Source organism: Micromys minutus, assembly GCF_963924665.1.
Source record: "Micromys minutus genome assembly, chromosome: 26".
Lineage (NCBI taxonomy): Eukaryota > Metazoa > Chordata > Mammalia > Rodentia > Muridae > Micromys > Micromys minutus.
Genome location: NC_137961.1, coordinates 8,032,988 through 8,045,713, shown reverse-complemented (window position 1 = coordinate 8,045,713; position 12,726 = coordinate 8,032,988). Strand labels below are relative to the sequence as shown.

Genomic DNA, 12,726 nt, shown 5'->3' with positions numbered 1-12,726 from the left:
AGCCATTAGGCCTTCTTAGATAATTCTGGTGACAGTTCCTTGCCTTTGTACCAGATATCGTTTGGAAAGAGTGGATGAAATTTAATGCACAGATTTAGATTTTAGTGTTGAATTAATGATTGTAAATAAGTGTGAATGTACTTACTACGTGTGGCCTCCAGCTTGAACACGGATTAAAAGGTGTAACAGCAGACCTTTCTGGTGAGTATGGTACTGTGTATGCAGCTAATGCATTGACTCTACTTTTCTGTCTCAGATGTCTCAGAGCTTGTCCTCAGTGTCTTCACGGCATTCTGAAAAAATAGCTATTCGAGAGTAAGTAGCTCATCTTTATTTTGTGGGTTCATGTCAAATTGATAAATTAATGAAAATGTGTTGTAGTCATAATGATTATTAGATCTATGCTCACTGAGATAAGTGCCTTGTGCGTAATGGTAAGATAAAAGCTCATTGGGAAGCAAGGTTTTTCACTATTTGCCTGGAACTTTGAGGACTGTATTCAGAGTCATCCTGTTAGAGTTCTATCATTCACACAAAACCCAGGAAGCTTTTCTTGATACCGGCTAAACATTTCAGCTGAGTGTGCACTCTGAGAATATCTTTAGCTTCTTCACCCTTACTTCCAATTGGAAGATCTTGACTTTAGGTTGCTGTGCTTCGTTTTTCCATTTTATGTTTTTTGTGTGCTATAAATTCAGAGTATAATTTGAAAATTTCATCAAACAGTTATAGCTTTTCTGAACCAAATTAAATCAGAAATAGTTATCCTCCCCCAGGTTGTTTGGTAGGACCTTTGGAATAATAAAGAAAGGCATTGTAGCAGTTCAGTGAACCCTGTTGTGTAAGAACTATGGAACTTTACACACTCACTTGGTTTTCTTAAGGCAAGAGTCTTACCATATACCCCATTCTGGCCTGCCACACATCATTTTCTTGCCTCGCTGACTCCAATGTTAGATGTTAGGAATCACACTGTGGCTTCCGAATTAAGTATTTGTGAAGACCCTTATTTTATTTACAGTAGGTTTTTGTTGTTAATTGGTTTGAAGGTTTTTTGTGTTTTGCTTTATTTGTCTTGATTTTTTTTTTAACCAACCTCAGATATCCTTGTTGTGGCCTTAGCATCTCAGTTTTATCTTCTCTAATGTGGCAGGATATCTGTCAGCTTCATTAGAGACAAACTTACTAGCATCAGTGCCTCAAAAGATCCTTTACCTCCTTTTACTATATTAGGTTTTGGTGTTCAGTTAAAACATTGCTTACCACATCATTGTAGCAACATTTAAATCTTCCTAGACTGTGCTTGTGGCTTCCACTGTAGTCCCACAAAGGCCAGCCTATTCTACAAAGCAAGACCTTGTCTCAAAAAAAGGAAAGGGAAAACAGCTTCATAGTTGACTTTGTCAGCTGGAGAACCTAGCACATAAAATTACTGACTAAATCTGAGGCTCATCTTCAGAGCCTGTAAATATTTTGAACATGGTTTGAGAGGTCGACACTCATGTAGGTAGTTGTAACTGTTATGCAAGAAGTAGCAGATGCATTGAGCCTTTCTAAGGCCTGATTCATCACATGGACTTGGTTCAATAGCTTTTTCTTTTAAAATGAAGAGTATCACATCTAAGAATTGAAATTCCAGGAATGTTTCTTGGTATAAAATGAAAGATTAGGGGGGAAAAAAAAACAACCTATGACTAGGTATTTTTTTTACCCCACACAAGCAGTAGGCATAGAAACCAGGAGCACTAAGCCAGCTGGGATAGTCTCAAGTTTGTATGACGTGATTAACGCTCTCTAGGACAATAACCTACCTCTCCTTAGTTTTCAGGTGGGAGATTTGGTTCTCATCATCCTAGATGAGCGGCATGACAATTATGTGTTGTTTACTGTTAGTCCTACTTTGTATTTTCTGCATTCAGAGTCTCTTCCTGCCCTGGATCTCAAGCCAGGTGAGGGAGGTAAGTGCACATATACTTCTAAAATACTGATCTTGAGTTAAGGACATTTATTCCTTCCTGTTGTATATTTTATATACAAATTAAGTGATTAGGAAAATTTGCCTTTTTAAAAATGAAATCTACATTAGCTAAGTATTTTATGGACTTAACTGATAATTCTGAATTTCTACATAATCTAGAATATTCTACAGTAGATAACTGATCAGACTGTGTATATATTCAAACATGATCTATCCTAGTAATTGCAGTATTGCTGTCAGAATTTCGATGTTCATTTTGTTGACAATTAGTATGTGCTTATCTGCTCAAAGACATTGCAGTGTTTGTCAGATAGTAGTTTATGTAGTGCCTGTCCTGTACTGTTCATGGTTCATGCGTTCATTATCATTGTTCTATAAAGTTTTGTTTTGTACAAACTCAGTTTTGTTCAACATACTGAATAACAATGCTCATGATTTGTTGTCTTATTAAAGAGTTCAAAGAGAAGAAAATAGCTATTTTGGAATTCTTAGACTAAATAGAACTGCTTAAAATATCAGTTCATGAGGCCAAGTGTGATGGAGCACGCCTTTAGTCCCAGCACTGTCAGACCTCTGAGTTCTAGGCCCAGAGTGACTTCCACCGAGAAACCCTGTTCAAATAACAAAGGAGAGGGGAAAATCAGTTCCCCACATCCGTATGTGAAGTGACCTGCACACAGATCCCCCTCCCCCCTTGGGCTAGGGCAGTGTCACTTGACTACTCCATCCTCGCTTTTGGAGAATGACCTATGTAGGGACAGCCGTTACACAACCACGAAAAGTGGGAAGATGACTTGTGTTGAAATTTAGGAAATAGGTAGCATTTTTCTTGTATAGTTTTGGATTTTTGACACAGTCAGATATCCGGTATTGGTTGCAAACTATTGGGCTTCTGGCGTTAACCTTGAACTCGTGACCCGTCTCCCCCGCACCTGTCCACTGCTGTGTTTCCAGGCATAGAGCACTGTGCCCAGCGCATCTTTCTGCCCTCCGGCCTTACTCTTGTCTCACTTGCTTCCTTATATTTACTTAGGGCTTTCGTTTTTCACAGTTTGGGGATCAACCCTAATTAATGTCTTATGTCTCAAGTTGTATCTCAGCTTTTTACATTTGGAGATGATTCTTCAAAAACTATAAAGATTCATAAGACAAAACCTGCGTATTTATTCAGATTCACCTGTTTCTGTATTTCTTATGTGTACTTCTAAACACGTGTACACTTGAAAATGTGCACTATCACTGTGATGAACTTGGAGACAGTGCCTGTCCCCTAATTAGTCTTCTGGTCTCGGCTGTTCTCACGTCTCTGCACTTCTAGACTTCACTTGGTTTTTAGTATTAATTGTTCACTGAGGCCCAGTTGTTGTTGATATTGCTGCGCTAGGCTCTGTGGTTCCAGGTTCCAGCACACTGACTTTGGGCTGCCACTCAGAAGTCTGGAGGTCCTTAGCAATCATAGTTCCTTCAGTAGGTGGCAGTGTCGACTTAGCTATTGGTCCATGACTCCTACTGAGATCACTAGTGTTTCTTGAATAGTATTTAGAAAGCACACATATTTACATATTGGAACATACCATAGATTTTTTTCTTCAATAAATAAAAATTTGGGTTTAGTGATTTTTACTGTTTTTTTAAAGTGCTAACCATTATTTTGAGAACACCATTATTCTGATTTATTTATTAGCCTCGGGTACATCTAGAAGACCCTGGGTCCTTGGGAAAGTAATGGAAAAGGAATACTGTCAAGCCAAAAAGGTAAGAGCTGTGCCCTGTAGTAGTAAACCTAGGGACTTATTATACAGAAATGGATACTAGTGTTCTCTGATTTTTGTTCATTTAGAGCTTGAATTTTATTAAATCGAGTTTAAACCAGAAACCTAGTAAACATTGCTGTTCTCTTTAGATAGAAGAGGTAGATTGCCACTGGAAGCACACTGTGTAACAGAAGCCACGATGAACTTCATTTGTGCAGTTGGTCTGCACTCAGTTTTCTATGCCATGCCATCGATGAAAGATGCTCTCAAGTCTTTATTTGGGGATAAAATGAAACTGACAAGCCAGGATTGGTAGTGTACCTCTAGCCAAAGCACTTGAAGCCAAGACAGAGACAGAAGGAGTAATATAGTTCAAAGCCATCCCGAGCTATGACTATAGTATAGCCTTTGTAAAACAGGGGAAGGAGAGATGCTATAAATTTGAAGCCAGTCTTGTCTGCATAGTGAGCGCCAGGCCATCCAGGGTATATAGTTAAGACTGAGAGGGAGGAAAGGGAATCGCTTACAGCATCCTCCCTCCCTCAAACACTCAGTGTTAGTTACCTAATATAGTCGCACTTGGTTGGTCAAGAGCCTGTCTTTCATAACTTGGTACAGAGGAGAGATGACTCTTCACCTTTTTTCCAGTACTCTAGCAGTAAGCAGTATGCTAGAAGGGTACTTGTATAATTTGGTTCAGTCATTCAATGACTCCTTTTCTTCTTCTTCTTCTTCTTCTTCTTCTTAGGCACAAAACAGATTTAAAGTTCCTTTGGGGACAAAGTTTTACAGAGTAAAAGCTGTGTCATGGAATAAGAAAGTATAGCCACAGAAGAAATCTCTACATCTGATACCATTTTCTGACTTGTCCTCCAGTGCTGATAAACCACTCCAAAAACAACTGGCCATCCTTTTTACAAAGTTCAACATGACAATATACTTCATTGGTGGACTGCACTTACCTTTTAAGTGGCTACATCTTAGGAACAATAAATTTATTAAAATTCTTGGCTGAATCAAAATGGATTTGTTTTGTTTCTACCCAAATAACTAGAAATACGGACCAAAGTAGATGTTTTCCAAGGGCGGAGCCTGCACTTTGGCTTGTGACTAGCCTCATTAATTGCCTGTTAATAAACATTAGCTGAATAGTTACAGTGTTGTTACCAGCATTTGTCCTCTTGTGAATTCAAGAGTCCTTGTACTCTTTAACATATTCTTTATAAAATGTATAAATCCTTACAAACTATTTAAAGAGGAGTGTTATTGCATGCAGATAATCGTAATTTTGAGTTTGCCTCAGAAGACTGCTAAAGCAAATTTGTTCATTTTTTAAAAAAACACCCGTTAATGTTCCAAAAAAAAAAAAAAATAACTGTAATTTGACTGACTTTAAGATCAGCCATAAATAATGAGCAATCTTCAAAAGCACTTTTCACACAGATCATCTGGGCTCCCGGGAGGAAGAGTCTGTACCGCTGACCTTTTCAAGTGCAGGACTCAGACCTCTCAGCATCTTAGGACTGTTTCAAATAATCATAGTGATGAACTCATAATTCATGGTTGAGCAGAAGGAGATATTCATTGTACATTAACATTTAGAGGCCATTTAAATAACAAAATTCTGTATTATAAAGGACCTGTACAATTTTAAGACAATAAAGAATTGAAAGTGTAAATGTGTGTGCCTTTTGAAGGTTACATTTTTAATATATTTCGTGATTGCTTGGAAAGGTGAAAAAATGTTCTGTATCAAAGAGAAACACGTTTATTACAGAAATGTTGCTGTATCCTATGTAACAGGGTGAAGTGGTACTCTGTGGAACAGAACTATGTCAACACAAGGGTTAGAAGCTGGCACTGAACAAAGATGTTGAAGCACCTAGTTGATGGAAAGAAGTTTCTTCAGGGTTGTTGTTAGAGAACAGTAATAAAATGATTCTTTTTCAGAAATATTTAATTTCTTCATAAAATGAGTTGGATATTTTTATAAATATGTAATCTAATAGAATGAAAATGGAATAAACATAGTGTATAGAATACCTAATTCAACAACATATTAATGAATAAAGGAACAAATGATTTCATATGTTTCTATTCAGTCCTTCAATGACATCTTTACATATAGACTCCAAGTGTAACAAATGACTTTCCGCATCTTTAACAAATGTGTTTGTGTTTGAGTCTGCTAGTGCAGTTCAGTTAACTTCATTGATGCTCTTGAGAGTTAGTGTATGGTCTTATGCTGTGGAATTATTGTATGAATTGTTGTGCACTCTGACACACTAATCTCTCTAATACTGAGCTTTAATGTGGTCATCCATTGTTTTCGTTACATAGTGATTTCATATTCACCTACCAATATTCACACAATGTTTCAAGCAAGTAAAGACTAAAGTGGTTATTAGAAGGAAAAACATTTTCAGAAAGCTAAATTTGTTTAATTCTTGGTTTTGCATAATCAAAAGCAATATGAACTTTGCAGCTAGAATGTCTGGCTTTCAGACTCAGATATGACTTGGATAGAGTTCTATAAACAATCATTTGTCTGATATTTAAAACAGGGTAATAGAACCTATGCAATATAGTTTGCACGTTCAATGCAAACAATTTTTAGGAAAGTGTTCAGTACTCAACAAATGTTAACTATTATGTTTCTTTATACAGTATAGTCTTGAGGAGGACAAAAATGTAGCCTCTATAGGGGCTATACATGGCTGCAGTACTGCAGGAGGCTAAGGCAGGAGTCCTTGAGCAACGGGGAAAGAACATCTGAAGAGCAGACAGGAGGAAAAAGGTTTTTAATGTTAAGTTTTTAAGGATGCTTTAATGTTTATTGTGACAGTAGTAATTTGATATAACAAAAACAGATGACTGGTTCACGCCTATAAATCCAGCACTCAAGAATTTGAAGCAAGAGAAGACCCACAGAAAAACAAGTAAAAATGCAGTGTACAGAATTAATATTGTAATGTTTTGAAAAAGTGAATAAGGTATAGTCTTTTAAAAATATATCCTAGCCCCCAATGTTTCTTAGTTTTGTCATGTTCCACTAAATTATGCATACTTTATTTTCTTCTTCTGTTTTTCTTTTTGAGATACAGTCTCTATCTCTGGCTTCCCTATAACTTCTTGTAGACCAGGCTGGCCTCAAACTCAGAGGAAGCCACATTCCCCTGCCACGTGCTGGAAATACAGGTGTGCTCTGCCGTGCCTGACCAATGGACTCTCTGTCCCTCCATTCTGCTTCCATGTCTCTTTAACAAGAATCTGAGCTTTACTTCCTTCTTTACATTTAAAAACAACATACTAGAATCTGATAGTAATATAGTTAACTGTAAAGTTGCCTTTCTATTGACTGTGATAAAACCAAGGCAGTCTGTAGAGGAAAGGTTATTGTTTGGTTTGTGGTTCAGACGTCCGTGATGGCGGAGCAGAGGTGGCAGGTGGTACGTAGGTAGCTGGAGCAACAGCTGAGAGTCCCATTTGAACTGTCTTGTGTTATAATTCAGTGACACTGTTGGCCCCTCTGGACCACAGCTCATGTATACTGACCATGAGGAAACGCTATCCAGAAGATTTTCGCATCCCTCATGCTGCCTCTTTTACATCTAATTCTTCATCCCCTGCCGACCAGTATCAATTGTTGCAGCAAAGCAAAGTTTTCCTGGTAGTGTAACTAGTCGCCTGTTAGTCACACAGCTGGTTCTTAGTACCAGCTGCACGGGCACCCCAGATTCAAGCTTCCTCTGAGACTTAACAAGCCAAGACCCCATCTGCACTGCTTACACCACTCTACTAAGCTCTCACAAGCCTTTAAGCTCAGAGCACTGCATGTCTTAGGGTTTTGATGCTGTGAACAGACATCATGACTAAGACGTCTCTTATAAGGACAACATTTAATTGGGAACGGTTCAGAGGTTCTGTCCATTATTATCAAGGTTGTAGCATGGCAACTTCCAGGCAGACATGATACAGGAGGAACTAAGAGTTCTTCTAAGCCCAGGCCCACAGTGACACACCTGCAACAAGGTCACTCCTAATGGTGCCATTCCCCGGGCCAAGCATATTCAGACTACCACACTATGGCTTTTCTAGCTCAGAATTCCAAGGTCCTTTCACAATTCTATCAAAACCATGGTCATATCTGTCACAGCAATATCCTACAACCCTGGTAGCATTTTTTTTTCTATTGCTCAATAAAACACCATGACCAAAAGTAACACGGGAAGGAAATGGTTTATTTCACTTCTCAGGTCACACTGAAGACAAGCAGGCGACAGCATAATGCTACATACTAGTGTGCACACCATGGCTTGCTCATCCTGTTTCCTGATACAGCTCAGGGCTACCTACCCAGAGGTGTTACCATTCCTAGTGGTCTGGGCCCTTCTACTTCAATCATTACTCAAGGAGATGCCCTGCAGGCTTTTCTAAAGACACCAATGGAAACTTCTCAACTGAAGTTCATCTTCCCAGATAATTCTGGCTTGTGTCAAGCTCACCAAAGTCTTTGACATGTTTATTACATTTATTAATAGTGGCGAGGTACTATTACATGCACCATTAGGATTTTAATGGTAGTCACATTGAGAGTGTCATCAACGGAGAGCAATAGTATTGTGTTTATTTGGCACAGAGGAGGTTTTCCATCTTGTCAGTCTCAGTGATTTACAGTTTTAGTCCTTCCTTGGACAACCCTAGCCATTTCCGTGCTGTCTGATGCCACTGTTCCGTCATACTTCAGTATTTTCCATGTGTTGCTCTTATATTCTGAAGTTTAACTGTGTGACTGTCATTAAGGTCATTAAGGCTTTCATGTCACCTGCCAGTATAGCTAGCTCCACTTCTTCCATGGTTGCTCTCTAGAACATCAGTGCGTTGTCAAGTAGATGTGAAAGTGGGCATCTGTGTTTTGTTTCTCCTATTACCATGTTAGCTAAATCATGCAGGCCTTGGAGTGATAGCGTAGTGTAAAGAAATGATTGTAGGTGTCACTTTTTCTGTCTCCAAGTAGTGACATCTTAACAGAGGACCTCAGAAAGACTTAATGTTGATCAGAGTTTCCATACTCAAAATCCTCAGTTTGCTGAGCCCAACTCAATGGTCTCTGAGTAGTCCTTTATTTTAGCCAAGTTACTCTCGGAGATTGAACATTCTAATTTTAGTCTTTGTTTCTGTCTTCTTGCTTCACTAAAACAGTCAAAATTAGCCAACTCACATACCTTGCACGTGTCTTGGCAGCCTTAGCAAGGATGACAGTTTTGCTAGTGTGGCCACTTGTTTGTACTGTTTTTAACCATACATCTCCACATTTGCAGTCCCCTAGAGCATTTTCTCAACCTTTTTGACCTGTACTAACGGTCTGTCCTCTATTACAGCAGTATGTTCTGCTTGGTTTGTCTGTTTTCATCCAGATCGTTCTATTGGGACTTCAGCATTAGGTGTGTGTGTGTAACTGGTCACTTTATAACACTCTGGGGCCTAAGACTGCACCAGTCATTTGCTCGTTTTGCTGCAGATGTTTGTCGATGGCTGGGACTGACTGGTCCATGTGGCCATGTCCCCAGATTAGGTTTAGGAATGCCTTGTAGCCCTTTCCAGAACTAGTGCTCACAAAAGACAGCAATACTTAGTACGAGTGGTAACAAAGGTCAGGAGCTTCAACCACATTTTTTGGGTCAAAATCAGTCAACAACAGGGTTAATTAGAGGGTTAATAACAGGTTACCTAGAGGGAAAAGTTGTAAAGTTACAAACCTTTTTAAAAGTAGGTCTAAAATAGTTGTTGTCCTTTAAGATTTAGGTTTACAGATAAACATGGGCTTTTAAAAATATGTAGCTGGGACTGTGTCTTCATTGGACTGCTTGTCCATAGTAAGAACTTGGGTTTGGTCCTCAGCACCACAGGAATCAAGCAGAAATCATGTGAGCGCATGTGGACTGAAGCCACCAAAGTTGGTAATGCTTAATTTTTATAAAGTTCATAAACCTTGATAATCATTTAAAAACTAGGAAGCAAGACTTATTCCTACTAACTGGTAGCTCTGTGTTCCTCATACCCTTGGTACATTGTCTTTAGCCAAAAATTTTAAGTAGTACAGTTTATAATTTTTATGGATGAGATGGAAATTCTTTCAAGCAGTTCTTAACATAGTGGTAAAGAGACCAGACAGTCAGCTGTAAGATATTTGGTTTACATACTTTCTTGGGTGTCTCAGACTTGGCAGCCATTTAGAGTAAGCAATACCAGTTTCTTTCATTCCTATCTTAAAGCTTACTAGCAATGTCATTTCCAGTGTTAAGAAAAAAGTAGCAACCCTTAAGATTAACGGAGGTTCCACCCTCACTTGTCCTCTAAGCAGTTACATGCTTGTGTCTCCTTACAGTGCAGTCATGGATGCCTTGCTGTGCAGATGTTACACCCCATGGCAACACTGCCGAACCTTTTTACACACCACCACTTTGTGTCAGTGTGCTGTTGATCCTTGAAGTTACACCCAACTTACGTTTTTGCCATTTTGTGAGTTTCTGGTGGATTCCATAGCTCTTGACAGTTTTTTGTTTTGTTTTATGAATGCTGGGGTTTATTTCAGAACTCTGGTTTTGTGGCACCTTAAAAAAAGTCTTCTGGGAATCTGATTCCAAAACGATGCTGTAATTCTCCTTGGCTGCTTTGGACATGCCATCATCCAATTCCAGTAGAGCTGGAGAGGCCATGTTGTTGGTGTCATTTGTAACCGCTCTGGAATTCTGCTCTGCCAGTGACTATGACCTTAACTAGCCGAGGAGATGAACATGAATGCTTATGTTCTTGACCACAACTCTTCCGAAAGTGTATAGCCTGTCTCACCAGCATAAACTGTGTACATTCCCGGCGTTTTCTCCCACCCTGTTTCACTACCGCCTCTGGAGGTTTCATGCTGCCTTTAAAGCAGGCCGAGGTTTCTAATAGGAAGCTATACTTTTTCTTTCTGCCTTCGTCTGCTTAACAGCTATCTCACAGAAGTACCTTCTCATGAGTGTTCCAATTTAGCCTCAGCCAAGGGTGTGCGAGCAGCTTCCTGTGAAACTTGACATCGGCCATTTCATCTTCTGAAAACCCACCAGGGCACTTGCCTCACAGTCATGAAAGCAGTGCACATATCTGTAAATACAGTGAGATGCTCTAGAACTAACCGTGCCCTTCTAAACCGGAACATTCAGAATTGCACTTTGCATCTGATGCATGAGATCATGCATTTGATCATTGCTCTGGTCCTGATAAGCCCACTTGGGCGGGGAGTAGCCGGTCATCTTCCAGTTCTGGATCCTGGTTTGCCAACAGACCTCCACACTAACCAGTGGTAAGTAGAAACGTACACATCCCTCACTGGCACAGAAGTCAGCTTAGCCAGTGTCTACTGAGGCCACTAAGCTCTCATATAAACCAGCTACAGTTCTTGGGCCAGAACATCAAGAGCTGGGTAGGTTGCTTACCTTTTGCAAGGCTGTAACAATGCCTGACAGAGTTCTTTTGGCTCCTGTCTTAATGGCAGGAGAAACTCAGATCATGAAGAGTAGTCAGTGGGGTTGTTCACGTTAGGCTGACCAAGAAGCAGAGTGGGCAGGAAGAGCATCCGTGAGAACTTTCCTCCGGGGACTCCTTACCTTCACGTTTCCACTCGACAGAGTCTAAGGAACTCTCCCAAAATATCTGGGCTCATGATCGTACAGAGGATGTGTCAGGTTCGCCATGTAACTTTACTGTGCGAATTACATTACTGCAATAAGTTGAGAGAAGGTGGCTGTAGTCAAGAAATACTCCTCACTTTTATAGAAAGAGCTATTGCAACCTACAAGTGTTTAGTTTTCTGCAAACCTCCATGAATCGATAGTTTGAATTTCGTCACGTTTTTATACATGCACACCAAGCCAAAAAGATACTAACTTGTGGTAAGTAATGGGTTACCAAATGAAAACTACTAAGGAATTCTGTATCTCTGTTGGAAAGTAGGTATCAGATGAAGTTTAGATGTGGCAGTTGTTTCTAACCTGGCTAGCTCCCGGATAATTGAGTCCTAGACCTATTGAAATGTTTGCTCAGCAAGCTTTAAGTACAATGGCTGATCTTTCTAGGCCTCTATGCTTAGCTAGCTCCTCCCCAGCCACACGCCCTGACTGACTTGGATTTGATCTCTCCTTGGCTTGCGTTGCCGTAGTTACCTGTCCTCTTGCGGAACTCCCTTGGTAACTCCTCAGCCTCATGGAGACCATCTTCCTCTGACTTGTGGCCCTTTTGGACTCACCTGCCCTGTGGCCAACGCCTTCTTCTGGCTCTTCTTCCTTGGAACCCTGGCTGGGACGGACGTCCAGTTTTCCTTTCTCCTCTGCCCACTCACTGGCTGTTCAACCTTTTATTAACAAATCAGAGATGATTGGGGAACATGCTTTACACCACATTAATACTGGATATTCTTCAATATTTATGACAGTGCCTGTGGAACTAGAACTAGATCTCAGGGCACTGAAATTAGAATCTGAATACACAGTGCATAAGACCTTCCTCCGATAAGCAGAATTATGAAAAAGTTGTCAAATTGATGGAAAGACCTTGTTACTGAAGACCCGTGTTTAAGTCATAGACTATGGAGAAATCAAACTGGTCCTGACCTGAAACTTCATCCTTACAGGCCAGCTTTCATGGCACTACTGGAAGGTTTTATAAACACTGTCAGAGGAGAGTAGCACCTGTTGATCCCACCTAGTTCTGAAGTATGAGCTACAAAACAATAAGTGTCCTGTTAAAATATAAACCGATAGGATGGAGATCTCAAAGGGACCAGACACTTTTATGATTGGATTCAAACCCTACTCCACATGCTGGAGCCAGCACCTGGGATTCGTACAGATGCGAAGAGCCTGTAGTTAGGTTATAGACCTGGGGGAATCTACTAGTAGTGTTCTAAATGGAAGTAGGAAATAGGATTATAACAATTTCTGAGGGCCTCACTAT

General features: G+C 40.0%; 1 protein-coding gene across 1 annotated transcript in view; it reads left to right on the top strand.

The window, feature by feature from the left end:
- Nucleotides 1-5,819, top strand: part of RB1CC1 (RB1 inducible coiled-coil 1) — a 40,373-nt gene extending 34,554 nt beyond the window's left edge. The window contains exons 20-23 of the mRNA XM_080938636.1: nucleotides 257-315; nucleotides 1,822-1,958; nucleotides 3,663-3,733; nucleotides 4,481-5,819. Of these exons, the coding sequence (XP_080794762.1) occupies nucleotides 257-315; nucleotides 1,822-1,958; nucleotides 3,663-3,733; nucleotides 4,481-4,558 (345 nt within the window). The 3' untranslated portion in view covers nucleotides 4,559-5,819. The remainder of the gene's footprint in view (nucleotides 1-256; nucleotides 316-1,821; nucleotides 1,959-3,662; nucleotides 3,734-4,480) is intronic.
- The last annotated feature ends 6,907 nt before the right edge of the window (nucleotides 5,820-12,726 follow it).